The 23010-nt window shown below is 36.8% G+C and overlaps 1 protein-coding gene across 2 annotated transcripts in view; it reads right to left on the minus strand.

Annotated features, from left to right (window-relative positions):
• The window catches only part of CRIM1 (cysteine rich transmembrane BMP regulator 1), a 191824-nt gene that overhangs the window by 10381 nt on the left and 158433 nt on the right, over positions 1-23010 (minus strand). For both annotated transcript variants that reach the window (XM_082049838.1, XM_082049839.1), the window contains exons 9-13: positions 21351-21507; positions 13769-13890; positions 9554-9763; positions 5122-5337; positions 3174-3395 (exon numbers count right to left, since the gene is read on the minus strand). In XM_082049838.1, the coding sequence (XP_081905964.1) occupies positions 3174-3395; positions 5122-5337; positions 9554-9763; positions 13769-13890; positions 21351-21507 (927 nt within the window). The remainder of the gene's footprint in view (positions 1-3173; positions 3396-5121; positions 5338-9553; positions 9764-13768; positions 13891-21350; positions 21508-23010) is intronic.

Consider the following 23010-nt stretch of genomic DNA (forward strand, 5'->3'; position numbering starts at 1 on the left):
ACACATCACAATTTAAAACAGTAAATATTTGTTAGGAGAATGAACAAGGTAAAGTCACAATAGCAATGTTGCACCTTTGAACCTCAAAAATTTTAAGTTCTACAAAAGTATTATCCTGTGTGTATGTCTCCTGTTTTGCTGTTCGTCTCTATGCATATATAAGCGCACAGGATGAAGATGAAGGCCACAACACCAACAAGTACTCAAGGACAGTGGAAACGCACACACAAAAATGCAGTTCAGAACACCGTGTCTAGCTCTACCCATATTCTCTCAAATTTCCTCTAGCCACACCAGTAAATCAATCTCATCTAGTAAACAGTTGTTGCTCTGTTTTCTGCAGAAGACTAATCTTGTATATAATCAAATAGATATCCCTTTATCCACTCTAAACTAGAAGGTTATCTTTCCAAATCAATCTTTCTTTGCATGAAAAAGAAGAATGTTGAACCACAGGATTAATTTGATGATTCAGACAAACAACAAAGCATCCAAGGCCTGTAAAATTTTGAATTTGAACCTCTACTAACTTGTTAAGCATTAACCAGATCTGGATGCAGAAAGAAGCACAATAAAATGCAGTGCTGAAAGCTTGCCTAATTTTTGAAATTCCAATAAATGAAGAAGGCCTGTTTCCACAGAGTTTGCTGACTAAACACTAAACGCTATTACATGAAAACAGGAAGAATCTGTACAAAGATGTGCTCCAGAGTTCTCAAGAAGAGTAAACCAGTAAGAACCAGGAAGGCAAAAATTAAGTGCATGATCGTACTCCTTTTACAGGCAAGATTATGCAGTTCATAGAAGCCATTAAGAAAGTAAGTTTCCATGAATTTCAGTTATTTAGACCACAAAACACACTGACAATATAGTATAGCTTAGATTAATAAAATGTATCACCATTGAAAGTCTTCATACGTGAGCATTAATTACAATCTGCCTTCTATATTTTGTATTGCTTAGCCAGTAGTTTAAACCATTAAGTTTCTACAGCTCAAACATTTAAGTATTTGCAATATTGTGCAACTATATGGGATTCAAAGTTAATTAATTAAAGCCATATCTACACGTTGTGTATGTATTTGCAAACCTGACATGCAAGGGGTAGGCACAAAGTTCTAGAGGTTTTATTTTTGTAGCTTATGGCACCAGTCCCCATAGCGCATGCCTTCCTTGACCTAAAGAATTCTCCAGTACAGTGCTAAAGCTCATGTTCTGACTCTACTGGTTTGATTGCACAACTTTGCCTACACTCTGTATTTTTTTAACATTAAAATGTATTCTGGATTAAAATTATCTTCATGGTTGTAAAGGCAATCATTGGAAGAAAAACCTGCAGGAAACCAAGTGTCAAAGAAACTTTAAATCTCCATTTTGTATGCAAACCACAATGAGAAAATAGTAATAGGATAACATACTCCTTTCTACTCAAAACGTCCTCACCAGGAATATATATAGGGTTCCAAGGGCAACAGAAACTTCAATACCTTCTAACTTTTCCAGACATTTAGTTGATGGAATTCCTGGCATATCTTACAAATCTGTATCACTTATTATAAAAGATATTTTATCTGCAATGAATTTAAGATTTCAAGAGCTATATCAATAGTACTCATCTGAAAGGACTTCACAACCTTTTTGACAGTCTTCTGATGAAAGGGCAACAAAGATGATTAAGGGAGTGGAGCACCTCCCCTATGAAGAAAGGCTGAGGGAGCTGGGTCTCTTTAGTTTGGAGAAGAGGAGACTGAGGGGTGACCTTATTAATGTTTATAAATATATAAAGGGTGAGTGCCACGAGGATGGAGCCAGGCTCTTCTCGGTGGCAAACAATGATAGGACAAGGGGTAATGGGATCAAGCTGGAACACAAGAGGTTCCACTTAAATTTGAGAAAAAACTTCTTCTCAGTAAGGGTGACAGAGCACTGGAACAGGCTGCCCAGGGGGGTTGTGGAGTCTCCTTCTCTGGAGACATTCAAAACCCGCCTGGACATGTTCCTGTGCGACCTCACCTAGGCGTTCCTGCTCCAGCAGGGGGATTGGACTAGATGATCTTTTGAGGTCCCTTCCAATCCCAAACATACTGTGATACTGTGAAAAACCGTATTGTTTATAGACGGGTGAGTCGACACATGTGTTCAATTAATGACAGTTAAAGCCGTCAATTTCATTATATTCCTTTTTACTGAATTCTTCTCTACTGGAACTCCCCTGCTACTTTTGGAAATGAAGTAAGGTCTGAATGCTTTCCAGCAATGCTACAAAGACTTAATTTCAGTAAGTTCATTATATAATTCTTCTCTACCAGCAGCTTCCATTCTACAGCCTTTGTACTTACTATGAACCCATAAAAAAAGTCATCCGTAAATAAATACTCCTATTAAAAATATAATGAAAAAGTGATCAGTAATCTCAAATTCTGCAACTTTAAAAGTGCCAAACAATTTTCACTATCTACAGCATCCACTATTCACTTCAACTCCAAATACAAAACCAGTGCACAGCACTCAATTCTTTATATAATACATTTTTAGTATTTTAAATAAATAAATAAATAAATATATATATACACATATATTTTCCCAAACTCTTTCTCAAATACAGGGTGTTTCAAAATAATGGACCCAATTTGAAATCACACTGCTTTGAAACTGGGTCTACCTTTTCGAAACACCCTGTATATTCTTTTGGGTCTTCTATAACTATTTTTGATGAACTTCAGGATTTTCCTGTATTTTAATTTAAATGCCTTATTAACACTTCTCCATTCCATGTAATTTCATAATGCTTCAGCTTATCTTCTGCAGTTGTAATTAATATTTTCCTCATATTATCACGTATCTTGACATAACAGACGTTACCTGGCAGGTCTGCCTTTAAATTACATGATTTTGTGGGATGTTCTCATCTAGTAAGGTATATTACCCAATTTTCAGGAGGATGTCCTCTCAAGTTTGCAGGCAAATTACGTTTATATCTTCCTGCACTTCTACCTCAAAACCACAAATCATGATCCTTAGATCTCCCTATGCAGATTTCCTTCTCCAGTTCAACTGAAGACACAAACTGCATCTCCCCGAAACAGGGAAAACATATTTCAATTTGGAAATATAACTTCTTTCTTATTTCCAAGAAGGGAACAGCAAGTTATTAACTCTTTTTATTTGCTCACCGATGCAGTAAGGACAACATTGTCCTTTTCTCAAAACAGGTCTCTCACAGGATACAGGTGGGCAAGACTCAGAGTAGCATCTAATGACACCATCCATGCAAATGCAGCTAGTGCAGACATTGGGCTTCCAGGACTCAGCTGTCAGAAAAATATCTCCTTCATCATTTTTGCAATAGCTGGGCATGCTCTCATTGCTTGATGAAGAGGGCTGAAGAGGTTCATCTGTAAATATTAACACATTAAGTTACTGAAATTAACAGTAGCTAACTTATTTCATATTTCCCTGACAGAGGGTTCACCCTTGAAGAACACAATGGAATGTAACACACTGGCTCACGACTTCAGAAGAACTAGAAGGACAGAGCCTTGTGCCTATTCAGTCCGTACACATGATGAGGATCTCATGATGTGCTCTAGAATAAAGTTCATGTAGACCTTTGTCAAGTTCACTCAAGAAAAAAAAAAGTAAAAAAGGAAAATAGGAGAGCAAAGTGAAAAACAATTGCCATCAGAAGCAGCCCCTCAGAAAGTCACTGTGAATGCTCTGAACTGAACGGTATATAGGAATTCAGCTTAAATTAGAGAGATTAAATTTTAAATCTAAAACTTGAATCCCAGCTTCTGCCATGTCAGTTCAAATCCTTGAATGATGCAAAGTGAAAAGCTATTATGCTGCTGTCGCCTTCGCTAGTGGACTTATATGAGCTAATTATAAGCTGTTGAGAAACAAATAGAACTTGATCGGGCTCCAGCTTGATGCCAATGGGTCTGCTTTAATTCTCATGCCTGCACATTGGTACACATATTTCTGCAATGAAGCTGTATCTTAACAGGCATTATGGATCAAGAAATACGTATGTGTGAGCAGAGAACATATAAGAAAAGTGGAAGACAAAAAAGGATTCATAAGGGCACTCAGATCAGGTTCTCAATCTAACTGTGTAAGTTATGAGACTAAGGCTCCTTACACAGCTCCTGATACAAGGAGGAAAGATCAGCCGCTCCAAACAGTATTTTGAAGTTAAGCAAATGCTCACTTTTATTAATAATCAGAAAAATGGAAGTCAGGAGAACAGGCTAACTTTTTCACTGAAAATCTTTTGTCAGGAGAAAAAAAACACCACCCCAAAAAACAATGAACACCCTGTAAAAGAAACGGCAAAACCTATTTTTTTTTTCCTAAAGTTTTTATATTTTGTTTTTTTAATAAGGACAAATATTTTCTCAGTAAGTTTATATACAATTCACAGGTTTGGATTATAAATTTCCAGTGCAATAAACTCCACATTTGCTATGTAAAACAGGAATTCACATTCATTTATAATTACGTCTGTTTCCTTGGGGGAAAGCAAATCCTGCTACCTTCTTGACACTGTGAGACAATCTAGGAGGAATCTGGCACACCTGCTGGGCTGGAATGCTTTGATATTACTCAGTTGTCTTCAAGTCACTCTCAAATCATACCAGGTGAAGGTAAAAGCAAACAGAAGTATTTTTGAGACCAAATTGCAAATAGACAAGATAGTAGTAAAAAGGTTCACAGAAACCAAGGTTTGTAGAAAGGAAAAGAAACAGCCTGTATCTGCCTAGCACTTCGACTGCTTTCGAAGTTTTTCTAATCCAGCATGTTTCCATAAACAAGTCAGTGCATATTTCATAAACCTTCCAACTAAGGATTCTGGTTCTCATGCAACCCTGACACTATTAGATTGCCTTCAGAGAAAAGGTTCAAACTTCAGGGCCACAGCTCCCCTTTACATATAAGACATCTCTTGCACACAGTCAAGTCTTGCAGTTGAAACAGAGGACTGCGATCTCCCACTCCAAACTGCTAAAGAACAAAGGCACCACAAGAACCAAGTGTGCACATACCAAAACAGTCAATATTCACATCACACATTCTCAGGTGAAGAAAGGACTCTGATAAAAGCTGTTTATCAATATATACCTGGGCACTGTGGACAGCAGGAGTCCTGCGTGCGGGTGGGGTTTTGACAAAGCAGAGGTGGACAGACTTCAGTCTCACACAGGACACGTCCACTGTGGCATGTACATTGAGTGCAAGAATCAATATTCCATGTCTCTCCTTCTACGAAGTATTCCCCACCAGGAGCATGACAGATCGATGGACTGGTGAGCTCTGGCTTCTGCACAATTATTTCATCTGCGATAAACAGAATTGGAAGACAGGCAAAAATAACTGTGACTTTAATGATTAACAAATGTACCCACGATTAATAATTTCTGTTGTTATTGAAAGAAACAGGAATGACAAACTCAGCTATCAATGTATTCTTAATGAAGCTCTTTTGACTTTAAGGCACCTTTATCTTATGGAAAATGGAAAAAAATATAAACAAGAAACAATTTGAGAATCAGTCTGAATAAATGCTAGTTAATATAAATCAGAGATACCTTCGAGCATTCTTGCCATTTCAGAAAAAAAAATAAAATCAAACCAATCTGTGATGTAGGAATTCCAAGAGACAACTGCCATTTTCTGAAAAATTATACTGATCAGACAGTTTCTTAACTGCTAAATATTAGCATTAGTGCAATTAATGAAAGGATGGATAAGTATGATGTTCGTCTGGGATCTAGGAAGTCCAGATTCAACTGTCTGCCTTTAAGTTTCCTGAGTGATATGTGTCTGTACCATTTGATGCCAGATTAAAAAAAAAAGAAAAAGAAAAATACAGAATCCTTCACTTAACCCCCTAAAGACATATATGCACTTTACATTAGTGGAAGTGCTTCATCACTTTGTTCCATTAAAATAAATAAATACATACAAATTTTCTCCAGTCTTTGAAGTAAAAGGAGATGCCACAGTGTGCAGACTCATATTTCCAGTGATTGTATCTCACCAAATGAGCCTTAGGTCCTTTTTGGATAATTAATTACAGTTCCTCTACAGCCCTGGCTAAAAGACTCACCCAGGCAGTTTAGAGAAGAGATTTGACCTCCTTCAAGTTAAGAAAGGAACTGAAACTGTTTCCTTTGTTCAGCATGAGTGTTCTCCAGCCACTGGGGTATTACAAAAGTGAGGGAACTCTCTTTAATTCTTGGTGTTTTAAAAGAAAAAATAAACTTGTCCTGCACTTCAAAAGCATTTAGGCACTTACCATCAAGAAAAGGTTATGCCATGAACTTCATCCCCACAGCCTCTTAAAATGCTTTGAAGCCCCCTTCACATAGGGACAGTAATAGCTGCCAGCTCACCATGCTGGTTGCTTGGGACTTGGACCTGCTTTTTCCATGCACTGTGTATAGGAATGGGGATGCCTCAGACAAGATGTTTTGTTCAACCACAGGACCCATGACTTTGAAAGCTACACACTGCTGCAATGTGAAGCTTCAGGCTTGTAAGTGGTGATGTCCTTCAGCCTGAATTCCACCTGTCTAAGATTAGACAACTAAGATAGGTGCCCGTGTTAAAAACTGAGCTGCCTCAGGGTTCCTGTGCTGTGAATAGAGGGGAAGAGAAAATGACTTCCAGGTAATGACTCTGCATTTCTAAACCACTTGCTGAAGGTCCCTCTCTCCTCCTTAATTGTAAAGATGCCTAATGTGAACATCATCCTAATCCAAATATGTGGATTAAGGACAGAAAAATTAAATGGATAGCAGCTCCTCTTATAATTTAGGTAGGTGAAGGCTCACCAAGGGCTTGTCCTTCTCTCCACATTTGGAGCACTGCTGTGATTGTCTGGAGAACGGCACTTGTGCCCTTTGCTCTATGACATTGCTATGTAGAAGACACATCACTCAACTATTTGTGTTTGTTTCCGAAGAATGCTCAGTAGAACTCAAGGAACCTGATGATCTTACTCCATTCACAAAGTACTTGTGCATTTCTTCTCTCAGGAAATTATTTTACCTTTCACTGATATGCTTATGCTATGCCTCTCCCATTATTTACATTTATGAACCACATATGTGATTCAGTAGCATTTACCTGAAGTGAGACAGCTGGTCTGCTGCTGTGTCACTGTCTGGTTTTTATTTCAGTGGGAACAATAGAGTACATTTTAAGCAATGACTTCTTGACTCATCATGGCAAAGGCAATACTAATTATGTCCTAGAAATTTTCTCAGTCATCTCCTTTGCATTTAGTTCTCTGCAGAACCACAGGCCTGTTTTACTACAGCTCATACACTGTTAACAATCAGAAAAGCATAACCAGAGAGTATTGCTGTACATATGGTATTGCTTATTGCTCCCTTATCAGCATTGATATTGATATTGATATATCACTGCAACTGAATTGCTATAAATGTAGAACTACCATATTCCTGCAGGAGTAACCAGCCAAACAAATACATACTTTCTGGATAGTGTGGTTCTGCAAAACACTAGCAGTTAATGGCTTTCTAAATGTTACAGGAAACCTAGAGCTTTTCACAGGCATTGCAACAATTCACTTAAACCTCTTAATACAGAGAAACATGGTTATAACGAATGTTGTAGCTGTCAAGGTACATCTTGCTCTGTTGACAAACAACTAAATATGGAATTGAATGTAACCACTTTTTTTTTCAGTCTGAAGAATTACCCGTGAGAGCTGCCACTTCCCTGTTGATAGGTTAACAGTGCAATTCAAAACTCAGTACATCAGGATTGCTGATTATTTCAATATCCTTATGCCAGACACATTTAAGTGACGTGCTCACAGTCTCACAGTTCCAAAGTGCATTCCTGTTCTCTAAAAGCCACGATATTTATTGAACAACATCAGCAGGGAATCAATAAATTGCACAATAATATCAGAAGTACATTTCTAACAAATATAAAACCTCAGTGGGGGAAGCAAAACCACACTGGGACTAATTTGGCCATATTAATTCATACACTAACATATGCAATCACTTTAAAAAAATGCTGTGTCTGCCCTAGCATTGTAAGAGTTGAGACCAAGTATGATTTTGCTAATACAGAAGCTAGGTGACTGGTACCTTTGAAGCAGAAAAGGATGTCAAACAGAGAAACCCATGCAGACACTGTATCTCAAAGGAACAGACACTACCGGGTAAACAACTGCTTATACAAGAGACCAACATTGCTGGTGCTCAGAATCAAATACTGATGTCACCCACAAGAAATGTCCAGCGTGTGAAGATAGGTACTGCTAATCTCATACTGACCTTTCTTCCACTAACTGAACATTAGGCTTATGAAATTATGTACCCACACTCATTCTCTGTACACAAAGTAATTAGCCACTGGCGCTGCTGAAAGACAAAAATTATTTGAATGCTCTGAGGTGTTCTGTATGTGTTAGGTAAACCAATACACACAAGAATGCTGACAGCAGAGTGAAATCACAAAGGAGTCTTGAGGATCTAACAACAGAATTACTGGAACAATGGCCCTACATTTTAAATTTTGAATCTTGAATGTTTATCTAATGTAAGACTGACATGCTAACCTGCCCCCATCCATATGAAGTATACCATCCCCTACAATAATTCACAAATCATTGTGAAAAGGTGAATGACTACTGCATGTACTCAACAGTTCTGTGCAGCCCTGAATTCCAGCTAATGCAAGTGGAAAATAACACCTCTGTTCAGTGATATGACTTTAGGAACACAATATTCTGTATTATTTACTGTTTGGCTGCTGTTCCTGGAACAATACTCAGAACTGAATCTTCTTTTTTTTTCTCCACACTGAGGTTTCCTAGTGGAGAGAACTGTACTGAGTGTGCATATCTGGTGGGAGTACCCTCCTTAGTGTCTCCATCTCAGAGTGCACGGATCTTATACTCTATCCACACTCTAACATCTTTCATAGGTGTTTTTCATATTAACACTTATTATTAAAATTGTATTGGAATGCAACATTAATTGTATTTGGCCTTCCCACCTAAAGCATTAAAATAGTCTTCTGCTGGTGGCACAGGAACCTTCCCTCACATCACAGAACCGTAATGCTCAGTTAATTAAGACATCTGTTTAAACATGCACTCCCTTGAGATGTTGTGAAACAGATCAGGAGGTAAATGTCAGTAAAACTCCACTTCAAGCTAAAAAAGATAAAAAGTAATAGCTTATTAGCTATTACAGGTAAGAAAATTGTATATGAGTACAAACTTGGTATTATAGCTAATATAGACTAGAAACTTCTAGTTTAAAGATTTCAATGTGTCAAAGATTGACATGTTAGGACCCACAACATGCATGCCCCTCCTAAATATTTAAGTTCCCATTTTTTCACCCGAAATCTTAATGAAAGGCATTCATCATATTATATTTGGACATAGAAACCTTCATACATATCTACTGCTGAATAGCGCATGAGATTATTTTCATGTACCAGGAAACAGAACCTATGTGAATTGAAACCCAGTTACAAAGCATACAGAAGAAAACGTTACCTGGACATGACGGGCAGCACTGCCCTGGATGTATGGTGGGGTTACCACAATTAGGAACTGGGCAGGTGATCAGGGCACACATTTCCCGTCCGTTGTGGCAGTAACATTCTCTGCAGCCATCGTGCCAGCTCTCCTCATTCTCATGTCGGCGCCCATCCATTGACAGGCAAGAGCCTGTTTTGATGGGAGGCATAAGCGAAGCAGTTGCCTCTGCACAAAATCAAAGGAAAATGAAGTATCCTGATAAGCATGGGTTGCTTAGGGGAAACAAAACCCAAACAAACCACAACAACTACATGCCTGGATTGCATTTATTATTAAAATAAATATAAGATCAAATCAACAACAATGATTCTATCATTTATGCTTAGAAATAAAGTAAGAACACCCATGAAACAATTAAAAGGTACAATGAAGGGGATGGTAGGATGTATTTCGTTGGAAAATATAATAACTTTTTTCTGTTAAACCTATGATGTTTCTACTCATACAGAAATACAGTAGTGGCTAAATAATATATGAAAAAAAGCGAAATACAATTGAGGGAAATAGCAGAAAGCACAAAGCTTATTTTAAATGAAACATTTAAATATTACACTGTATTAGATTATCTATAATATATCTGATAGAAAGTAGAATATAAAAGCATTTCCAAGAGCTAAGAATGCTCTTATTTATATCATGAATGAATACAAATTACAAGCAAGTTCTAACAGGGCCATGCTAGATACTGGAAATATTTCATAAAATACCTGTGAGAAATTATTTGTTTATATTACTACGATAAATGAGATATTTGGATGGTAACTGCTCTGACAATTTTAACCCTCATTCCTAGCTTTTACAGAGATTGGAATACAGCAGCTTGGATTGCTGCATTACTTGCACTCAGACAGAACACACAAGCAGCAGTTCTAGGGAGGCTAAAGTCTCATTTGTATCTTAGAGGTATTTAAGTGCTGCAGGGTTCAGCCTCAATATATTCTTTGTTAATCAGCAGAGTGAATTTAGAGCCCAACACTCCCTCAACCACTTCATTATTACGATGAAGGATTTAGGATCAGTTTGTCAGTGAATTTACTTGTTTTCAGTGGTATGTCAAAAATGTTCAGCTGACACACACACATATATAAGGTTGTTTCTACTAAGTTGCTTATTACATTTTCCGTTTAAAAAAGGATGCACTATGAAAGGTAGTAATTTATTTTTTTTTTGTAATTCTAGTAAGCTTTTTTTTACTAACATGTAGGTCAGCACCTCCCCAGCTGTGGCAGATCTACCAAAGGTGGTCTAAGACCCACCAGCAGATGGTATGAAGTGAGTTTGATGCAAGCTATCAGAATAAGAACCCAACACACAGAAATTCCATTAGTATACCATTTTGTGAATTAGAAGGCAAAAACATAGCATAAGGGTAAAAGACCCTTAAAATGGACTTCATCCCATTGCGCAAACAGGAACACTATGAGAAAAAGTTACATTCGCTTACTACATTTTTATACTTTACTATCAGATTGTATATTAATTCCTATTTGAATTAATATCACTGGAATACTGTCCTACATTAAAATTATTATTGACACATGAAAGTCTTAGCTGGCAATACCCTTCCCCTTCCTTAAAGTATCTGATGTAATCAAACTTTTTTTTTTTCCTGAATATTCTAAAGTATAGTCCAAATTTCAGAGAAACCAAACAAGCATCTGGTCAACTATTCAAAGGTAACTTCACAAACTGAGATTATGTTCGCTTTTCAGTTTTTTAATTAAAATTAGTACAAAACATAATGCTTAAAGAGGTAACCAAATGCCCAAATACAAGATGGGAATAACTGAATACCTAGAAGTATGGCTGAAACCATCTGGGATTATAGTAAACTGACAAGTAAAAATGAGTCAGTAACGTGACACCAGTGCCAAGAAGGGAAGTTCAATCTAAGATACAAGTACAGGAGCTCTGCACATTTAAATGCAGTTGTGCTATTTCTACTACTTAGGAGTTTTTGCTCCTGCTAAAGTACAATATCCAGTTTTTGAACTGTGATGAGAGACCAAAAGAATGGGGTTTATTTGACTTAGAAAAACAAACAAACAAGAAACTTCAGGGTGCTCCTGCAGGGTGCTTAGCTGTTCCACATGCCTGCTGAGCTTAGGTTAAGAAGTAACTGGTTCAAATTGTGCGAGACAGAAATATTAGAAAATTTATTTTAAATTGTCACATATTGGTAACCACAACCACACCACAGAAAAACACTGGAGAGGTTTATGTGGGGTTTTTTGTTTGTTTGTTTGTTTGGGTTTTTTTCATTTTTTTCTGAGAGTGGAGATTCTTAATAAATTAAACCTTAGACAAACATCTGTCAAGGCTTATCCAGATAACCTCAATTTCATGCAAGGGTAGGGAAGTGGACTTTCAGTTTTCCAGAGGACTACCCCAACCCTGTACTTCTATGGTTCTACTTCTATTAATCCTAGCATAAGCTATTTCTGGCAGAAGCAATTTAGAAAGTGGAGCTAATTCACAAGCAGAGGATTTACCCATCCCTTCCTCCTACTTAGGGATTTGGGATCAAAATTTTAACAAGGACTCAGAGCTCCCCCAAAACATACTCGTCATTTTGGACAAGTTGCTAATGATCACGTCGAAGTGATATGCCTACAGCTTGATAACTTTATGATCATTATAACAATAAATACTATTTAGAGAGGGATCAAGTTGTTTTTTCTAAATATTTGTGTAGGTTTTAAAAAGACTATCCTTGTTAAGGGAAGCACTTAGAAATGTGCATACACATAATTAGTAACTGAAGAGTTCCATCTGTGAATAGCCTGGAATGCAAATATAGCACACCTAAGAGAACAACTTGTCTATATTCCATGACAGCATCACAACAATCAGGAAAAGTGTGCTGATTGTGAACATGGAGACAAATGACAAGATAAGTGATGAGAATTGCCTCTATGGGACTTCATTCAGCAATTACCCTTTCTTATTAATTTTTAAAATTTTTTATTTCTAGTAAAAGTCATATATTGCAGCTTACCTCAGTGAAATTGCTCTCTACTTCTCATATCTGCAAGGTACATTTGTAACATTTCATTTTTTTTTTTTTGGTAGAAGACTTAAAGTTTTATTATAATTGTCTGCAGGGGGTGATGTCATGTGGAGAAAATACCTATCAGATCCTTCTGATATATATGACTGCATGTTGGCCTCCAACCACAGAAGATTGACTTCAGGAACTCATATAGTTTCTTCTAATCCCATATTCCAATAGCTTTTCTTATTATATTTTATCACATTTTAAAATGCAAAAGAAACGGCTGCTAAAAAACTTAAGAATGGGAAAATACTCAAATGTACGTGCCTATAGCTAGAAAGCGAAACACACAAGCAAGAATCAAAGAAAATAAGCATGAAAGAGCAGTTAGGATCAGAGAGAGCCTGAGCACAGGTGAAAAGTTATTAAATGCCACATGTGCAGATAAGCAATGAAGGAAGTCCGATACCCAGACTAGTACAAAACACAAACTGAAAATATCTTAAAAGATACATGCTTAAAAGCAGCACAAAACTAAAGCAAACAACTAATGAACATCTTATCTCAATCTCCACCTCAAACGCGGTGGTTACAAATCTGGGATGTGGCACATGTGAAATCTTCAGCTTAAGAATACCCAGTCCTTTCTCCTGGGTAAGTGCTCTCACCACTCACTGTTCCTCAAGACCAGCTGAAAGTGTCCAAGAAACAGCACCCTAATTTTAGGTGGTGTTCAGGGCATCTATCAAATCCAAGACTTGAGTTTGCAAAGAAAAGATGACGATGAAGCAGCTAAAATAAACACTGCTGCTAAGAAAACAAACACACAAACAAACAAACAAACAACACAACAAAAACCTCAACTAGCTTATTTCTAGTAGTTACTTATTAAGAGCCTAACCTAATTTGTATTAATAGTAACAAACTGACTTTTGTGACTTTGTAATTAGAGATGGAAGCAGAGCTGTGCCCTTCTGTTGAAGCCAACATGAACACAGATAATAACAAACACCTGCAAAGCAGTACACTCCTTTGAGCAAAGGTGAACTGACTCCCCTCCACTTACCATATTTTAATTCTTACATAGTCTGTACATGATTCCTTTTATTTTGCTCTAGCTTCCACCTGCTTTGGAAACAAGCTGTAGTTAGAGGTGATAATGTACTTGCACCTACCTCTGCACTTGCAGATAACGCAGCCATGACTGTTCTGCTGGAAGCCCATCGGACAGATTTTACCACAAGGCAGGTCAGGGCATTTCTTACACCGACAGATTTCACAGCCATGCTTGTTCTTCCTAGATGACCAAAATAATTTGTCAAAGGTCAGCAGGTCACTTTAAATATCTACATGTCATGATCTTTAAAGCAAAAGCATCCCCTAAAGAAGTGACTGATCAAGTAAAGAACTTTATGGTTAACCACCACCCTTAGGTTCATTGGGTCCATGGGGTGTACAGGTCTCCATCCCTGGCATGTGTTCCCTCCACATGACTGACAAAATCTCTGCATTTGGTACTGTCAAGCCACAGCAGATAATCTAGATGTATGTGCTTGTGACTACTATTGATGATCAATTATTTTTTCAAGTGAAAAAGTAGAAAAAATAACTTTTAAAACTGTGAAATTGGAGGAGTGGGTAGGAATCTGTTTCAATTACTATGTTTTCTAACACAAATTACTGATAACTTTTTTCCTTCAACAACAGATGAAGAACAGTAGACTTCCTCTCTTGCATATTAAAACTACAGAGAGATTTCCAAAAACATTAAAGAAGCAGTCCCAAAGCTTACTTGAAAGAGAGCATGTGGAATGCCAATGACCCATACAAAAAGTAGCAGACACACAGTAACACATTTTGGAACAGAGAAAACCAGAGAACTTTTCAGCAGACAAAGTACAGAGAATCAAGAACACAAATGCTTCCAAAGCTTCCAGGTGAAGCCAGGCAGGAGGCTTGAGCACTCCCTGACAGCATCTCTTCACAGCAGCATGAACATGCTCCTTCTGGGAATCCTATGCTCAATATTTGCTTGCCTGTTTTCAAGAAGACAGGTAATACCATTCAAACTCTAGGCACAAGTGTACTATTTCCCTTCGTATACAGATACAGTAATTTTCTACACCTTCCCAAGATACCAGGGGAAAAAAAAAGCTAAAATGAAGAAGTTCAAGACAAAGAGGGGAAAACAAACAAAAAACCAACCAAACAGACGTTAAACAATTTTCCTGAGTTTGCTGCTAAACATATCACTCTAAGGAGGTAACTCACTAAAATTGGGAAAAACATTTATTGGGAAACTGACAGATCCCTTATTGAATACTACCCCATTAAAAGCACACCAGTTCCCCTCAAAACAAAGACAAGACATGGGAAGTTAAAGAATATCTAAAGGGACAGAGAAGAAATAAATTATGTAAATATCTAGAAAGCCTGACTTCAAGCTCTAGAAAACTTTATTTAATTTTAGTTAAAGGCTGAGGAAAAAAATCCACACATAGGATAGAGAACAGAAGACTTCCTGTCCATCTACATTTTTCCTCCTCAATCTCTGTAACCACAGACCTTTTAATATCAAAAGAAATGCTTCTTTCCATTAATGTGTAGAACTTTAAAAGAGTGAACTCCATTGAAAACAAACAAAACCAAACCACAAACATAACGATTACTCCTTTTTGCTCTCCAAAATACTTTTCTTTTAATACTTGCTTCTTTAGTCTCCCATCTGTGACCAAAGTTTTACATTAAAATAGAGATTTATCTTCCATTACATCCCATGCTTTTGATGATCATAACAGGTTCGGAAGTCACATAAGGCTTGCTATTCTAGCAAAGAAATTTGCATGGTTGCAGTAAAGAATCAAACAAATATACTATAGAACTGCAAATCTATATAATTTTAGCACCAAAGTAAAACTTGAAGTGAAATGGTCTTAAAATATTTCTTACCACAATTTTAGCCATTTATACTACGATCTCACATAGATGGTTATATTTCAATGTTATTCATTTCATTCAGTGAAATTATTTGTATATTTTGTAGACAGTGACAGGATTTCCATTTTTTTTTCAATTGCAATAATCTTAAGATTTATTGAAGTCATCATTTAAAAAGAACAGCCAAGCACTGTGCAAAACTAAATTACATTCTACATTTGAAACCAGAATTTAAATTGAAGATTATTTTCCAATTAGCTTAAAAAGTTTAAAGTTCAGTTATTTTTCAGATGTACAAAAATGCAAGGGAAGGATCATCCCAAAAGACAGGGTTCCTTAAACACTTGCATCAGCTTGAAATCAAATTGTTCTTAAAATAATTATCTCACAGCTACCACACTATGCTCATTAATATCTGCTGTCATTTCTAAAATTCTTTTTCTACATTGTTCACATAGATTTTCTAATAAAACTATTTTATGTACACTGTAGTTTAAAAAACAAAAGGTGAAAGTGTGTTTCAGCTTATCTAAGTACAGAAAGCACATACAGAAATAAGTAATTTTACTCTGTAGGTCAATATACTAATTGAGTCGTACATACAGACTAGAAGTTACTGCTCTTTACAGCAAGCAGTGCAATTCTGTGAGAGGCTAAACATTATCTTTTTTATAATGTCTTCTATTTGAAGATGAGACATGGTTCAGTGCTAGCCCATGGAGCAGTCCTGACCTGGGTGACATTCTCACTGACCCCCACCACCCCGAGTGGGACAGGGTGGGATGGGGCAGACAGCAACGTCTTGCCCTGGGGACTATCTGGGGAAGTCATTCACTGGTCCAGATCTGACACTCTGTGAGTCCATGTCTCATCCAGGTGTCACTTTATCATGTCTAGGACTTCAAATGAATAGTTGCAAATTGCAAGATTTGATATTTACGCTTTTTAACTTCAACCTGTTTACAATTTTTTTTCCTTTTCACTACATTGCAGACACTTTCAGTTTCTGAAGATCAGAGTTTCCATTTTGAAGCTTAGTATTTGGTAGTTTTAGTCTTCCTCAGGTATACAAAGTAAGCCTAGCAAATCTAGGAAACAAAGCCTGTCTTATCATTCTCTTCAACATCATAAACCTTACTATTTTTTCTAAATTTTTCCTACTCTTATGTGACAGTATCACACGGTTTCTTAGAAGTTGCCTGCTTCCTCCATGAGTTTAGAAAAATCACTTGAGTTTGTGTCTGAAATTTGTATCCTTTAACAGATTATCCTTGACACATGATTGACACTGAAAAATACTTCCACATAGGACTAAGCATCACTGTGTTTAAAGTACTCTTGCAGCTCATGGACAATACTCATAGGACTTTTCCTATCCTTCTCAAAAATCAAGACATCCACTCTATTGCAGCAAAGCATTCCAGGAGAATGAATGCTTCAATCTATTTCTTTGTATAATACTAAGCCCATCTTTCTTTTTTTCAGTCCTCTTTGATTTTTGTTCAGAAGACTGAACCATTTCTGCATAGACAGCATTAATGCAAGCTTCAGGTATGTCCACATTGAAGATGATGGCACGGTCAACTTCATATTTCCCCATACAATCAGCTAGATTATTATCAACACATACCACAAATTTTTTAACAATATTAACCTTAACTGCTCAGGCACAGGTATCAGCAGATGATAGTCACAGATGAGACAAACTAAGGGACTCTACAGCTCAAGAGGATTGCAGTCAAACACAGAAATCAGTTTATTAAGGTGCAAAGTAAGTTAGGCTCTATTCTTGTGTTCTTATCTTTCTGTGAAGATATAAAAGTAGAGTATGTAAAGGCATCACACTGCATGTGATAAGGCTAAATAGAAGATACACAACTAGAGAAGAGCCTCAGCTTCTATGCTGCATATCAAAAACAAATGGTGTAAGGACTTCAACAGTCTAATGTCTGCAACTGCATCTTCAGATCGGATTTAATTTACGTGCTTTAAAGTAAAGTAGTACTCTATATTCTACCCCCCTACCCTTAATGGAGGGGAATAAAATAAAATTTCAACTTTCAAATGGGGTATTAATACTAATTTTTAGAGACCTTTGCTAAAGAAAAGAAAATAAAAATCAGAAGTTGCAGAATAAAAAGATATGTAAACAGAAGTAATGGGCACATCTTTACTGAAAAGAATGAAACAGGACAAAAAAAAATACTTCCTTTTTAGAAGTTACACACGGTCTGATCACTAATGAGGTAGACTTATATTAAGAACGTTACTGCCAGTCATGCACACCGGGAGCAGAGGCCCAGGAATGGCAATTTACTGTCTTATCTTAAAAGAATATTTGCTTTTTACTGAAGATTCAGAAATTTGCAGGTAAAAAAAATATTCAGTTCACCACATTATCAAGATCTGTACTATGTTCCATTTAAAATTGTAAAAATACTGTCCACTTGCCTCTAAACAAAAATCAGAGTTTATATAACCAAACCAGAAAAAGCTACTCATTATGTGGAAGAGAGTGTTTCTTCCTAAATCCATGTTATTGGGGAAGGTGGTGTACAATAAACTAAAAGAATTTAACAGTAAATTTAATACATTTACACAAACAAAACACATTAATAGCAAATGACTTTGGTAAGCGTAGTTCAGAACATTCCTTATCAGCAGTAGAAAAACATTTTTAAAACTTAAATGTGACATCTACATTGAGACTGCCAGTGAAGAAAACCAGCAGTAGTAAACTGAAAGAAACCAAAGGGAGAAACAAACCTGACTGCTCTAGCTACTGCAGAAAAGTCAAAGAATAGTTAATTTGAATAGAAAGAAACGTCTAGACCTTGGCTCATGAATATATTCAAGCTATTTCTGTGTAAGTCCAAAAGGCAATGTCAAAAAGGCATGAAATAGATCTTATTAAACGTTTTTCTCATATTATGACTTTTGAATAGGCTAACACAAATGGCCTTAAAAATAATAATTTATTCATGTACTTGTAATACTAAAATTAAGAAAAGCTTTTCCTGTTCCAAGCTAAATGCTATTCAATCACACTGAATAAACAGTAAAAAAATGTGTAGTTCATACCAACTGTCTCTGCTGTTATGCAAACACATGCACACACTCCTCGAGCATGGGGATGAAAAAAGTCTTTTCAGATTCTTTCCTGATAGCTTTACTCTATTGACCCTGCTACAGACAATAAACTAAGAGCTACAATACAGAAAAAGGATAAATCCCAAGACCTAACAGCCCAGTGTGCCCTTTAAATTTCCGAACCAATTTGAAAAATAACCAGTGACTGAGTATTGTTAATGGAAATTAGTTTTTAGAACACAAATATAAAACAGAAATAAAAAGAAATGTTCAGATATACAGTCTGGAGACTGCTGAGCTCACATCCTGTACTTGTTACTGAAGATGCTTTATGTATCATGAACAAAAAAGATGGCTTCCACCTTTGTTGCAAATATATTCTGTGCCAAAGTTCAAAATAAAATAACAGCTAGCGCAAATTATTGCAGTGCCCCCAGAGAAATGGTTACACCATGTCAGGACTATATGGCAATTTCCAGTAAATGCTTGAATATAGTTATATGTTCCTATTCCTTTATTACTGTTGCCCATCTCGGACACCCTCCTGCTGATTCCAACACGGAGTTCTCACAGTTTCAGACATCTCGACACCCTTTACCTCTTTGGCTCCTTGCTTCAAAAGACTTCTTGCGTTTTGTGCCTGCTCAATGGCATGGCTCAGGCTTCACTCTGCCCAGACGCTTTCTAAGCAATTCTGTGTGCTTTGCACTTGTTTTAATTGACTTCACTCCTTTATCCTTAACAGCTTTATCCGATCTAAAAAACTAAGACAACTAACCAGTCATTATTTCTGGTCAATCTTTCATGTTTCTTTCATTCTCCTACGCATCTTCAGCCATCCCTGCCTTTGAAACCACTGGGCAAAAGTTGTGGGAACAACAAAACTGACATCCTTTTGCTATAACTTCCCTCTTGCTCTGCCTTCTCTCACTTGCAAAACTGAAGATAACTCCCAGCCACTCTTGCAGTCAACATGCTTAAAAATGATTTTATTAACCTTTCAATTTAAAAGTCTTAATTTTCATCTCTCATCTACTAAACTTTGAGTTTTGGGGAAAGAAGTGAAGTTTGATTTATTTTTTGTTGTCTTCTCCACATTTTGTCCTATTTCAATTCTATCACTCTCATGAGTGCTGTTCCCAGCAAAAACTTCTATTATTTAACCGCAGGCAAGCCTGATCCTGTATCTCAAGTAATAGATACAGCATTATATTAAAAGGTATTTGTTTTGCTGGACTGCTATTATGTAGGTATTTTCAAATTACACTAGGGATGCCTCAAGGATACAAGTCAAGCAGAAAAAAAAAAGTTACTGTTTTCAAGGCAAACATACTCTTCAAACATTATTTCTTTTTTTTTTTTTAGTTTATTGGCTGTGTATTGCAGCATATTTGTGCCATAACTGTTCCAAGAGTTATGGGTCTGTTTTTTGTTTGATGTAGCGCCACTGCCTGTTTGGCACGATGCACAATGCAAGAGCTGTATGGGCAATAAGAGGGAGGTCAACCAGAACACTGTATTCACCTAAATGGAACATCACTCTGTGGCTAAGAATAACATGAAGATTAAAGGAAGGCGTAAGGCTGGTATTCTCTTTTTCTTTTTTCCCCAATTTGGCAACATGACCGGAGAGGATATAAATTGTTCACTGGCACCATCTATGAGCAGAGCTGATAAAATCTGTGAGAATACCACTATGTTACAGCTTAATTTATCTTTTTCTGAAATATCTGGTACCTCTCTGGTCATTCAGTTTTTATCATATTTTGATACCCCCAAACATTATTAAAACTGCGTACCAAGAGGAGGATTACTATAGATTACTGTTACAAAAACCTGCAGCATTTACAAACAACCATCAAACAGACTTCTGAAATTAACCAGAAATTAAGGGAGTATCAGTACCAAACACTAAGAGTTGCAACACTAGTAAACTTCATTTTATAATACTAAGAAAGCAAATAACACATGAACATTATCTGAAGATCAACTGACATGAGGTAGAAATTAAACTGTTATGAACAGCAGGCAGTAACATGGAATGGACGGATCAAAACTGAAATGTATTTGTAAAATATATATATAAGCCACAAGACTGATTACTAAGAAACTTCTGTGACGAAAGACCTGTCCAGTTCTTGTCACCTGTTCCACAGATGAATAAATACTGCAAATGTTCGCTTTTATGGTGAAAGAACTCCAGCAACAATACAGGTTTTCAACATGTTTACAAAAACTCTATAAGAGATGGTACTGGTTTTCACAAATCATGTAACTATCACAAGTGTCTCACTAAAAATAGTCCACTGTCATATCAACACTAAAAAGCCCCTCAAAATATTAAAAAAACATTTGAATAAAATAAACGGGCAGCAAAATGAAAGCGTGTCACAGCAGAACACACAAAGAGAATTTCAAAAAGGTACTTGCAAGAGACATTACTTTTCAGTAGCTTTTTCATCTTGTTCATCAAATATTCTTAAAAAAAAAAAATTAAGCACTGCTTTGCTTTTATAATCTGTTGCTGTTTTTTTAGTTGTTTCTTTATTTCTTGATCAAAATTCATTTTGAAGAATACTTTAATCTCATATCAAGTGATACAATTTCCATTTTCCCACATTTCCTCCCCGCTTTGCCACAAACTGAACACAAGCACATATGCCTGGTTTTTGCATATTTTCAATATGTACAGGGAGTGTATTAAATATGCTTTAAGATGAGAATACGTACAAGTATCCAAAGGGACAGTACTTGTCGCAGAAAATGGGTTTGCACTTCTTGGGCCGCGGTCGGCACTGACAGATCTCACAGTTGTGGATGTCCGTCTGGAAGCCGAAAGAACAGTCCAAGGAACAGCCCGAAATGAGGCCGGTGCACAGCTCCTCCCCTGCGAAGGACACACACAGGTTATCACAATATGAAAACTGTTCATAGCAGACAAAGGCATCTTTAGCAGAATGAATCTTCTATTCCATTTTACTTCATAACTTTTTAAATACTGATAAGCCTTACCTTTGGACTGTCCTAATTTTAAAATATTTGACAGAATTCTCCAGTGATGACCCAAACTGTATGTGTAAACACCACAAAACGTCTTCACCTTCAGTCAAGAACTTGGGGGAGTACTACCTGGCACCCTAAACTAACACGATTTTATGAACAGGTGCACAGCCAAAGGAGTCCAACATCTGTGACTCTGTTGCCCTTCAAAAAAATGTTTAAAAGAACATACAGCTTCAACAGACTATATAGGTTTAATAGGTTTCTGTTCAATACAGAGCATCTTTATTTCCCCTCTATTTATTTTAAACATAACTGAAAGGCTGGGATATATTAACAACTTCTATTCCTCATGCTAGTTGCTGTCAACTGTTTGGTGATTAAGACCCAATTTTTAAAAATGTAACTGTACTACCCTAAGAGATGATCTAAGGTTAGAAATGCTAGACTAAAAGACCTGTCTCTTCAAGTCTGCCACCATGTTTTATCAGCCTCTTGTGGCATAAGAGAGATGCCTGATTGTTGGCATCTCAATTTCTCCAGTGAATCACAGATTAGTTTGGGTTGGAAGGGACCTTCAAAGCTCATCCAGTCCAACCCCCCTGCAATAAGCAGGGACATCTTCAAATAGATCAGGTTGCTCAGAGCCCTGTCCAGCCTGGCCCTGAATGTTTCAAGGGATGGGGCATCTACCAACTCTCTGGGCAATCTGTTCCAATACTTCACCACCCTCATTGTAAAAAATGTTTTCCTCATGTCTTGCCTGAATCTCCCCTCCTTTAGTTTGAAACCATTACCTCTTGCTCTGTTGTAACAGGCCCTGCTAAAAAGTCTGTCCCCATCCTTCTTATAAGTACATTTTAAGTACTGAAAGGCTGCAATAAGGTCTCCCCAGAGCCTTCCCTCATGCAGGCTGACTAACCTCATCTCTCACATCTTGTCCTTATAGGAGAGGTGTTCCATCCCTCTGATCATTTTTGTGGCCCTCCTATGGACCTCTCAAACAGGTAAATAATATTGGTCATTATACAAATAAATAAAGGAAGAATAATAAATAACAGTCATTATATTCACTGTCATCAGGAATGTACTGTTTTGAGAATGAAGAGTTTCTTTTTGCTCTTCTTGAAAGAAGTGACAGAAAAAACACTGTTATCATACTCTGGCATACAAAATTAATTTACTGGTAGCAGAGGTGAGAAGAAAAAGAAAACAATTATTTTTGTTGTACTAGGGATGCAAAACACAGGAAAAAAAAATCACCATTACTACAATAGTCAAAGATCAAAGTAGAAAAAGAAGAAAATATAACTGAGATTCTTTAAAAGATGAATATGATAGGTGATATTCAAAAGATCAATTTTCAGAGTGATAATCAAAGGACAGCTCG

The sequence above is a fragment of the Streptopelia decaocto genome (genome assembly GCF_964273445.1).
Source record: "Streptopelia decaocto genome assembly, chromosome: 3".
NCBI lineage: Eukaryota > Metazoa > Chordata > Aves > Columbiformes > Columbidae > Streptopelia > Streptopelia decaocto.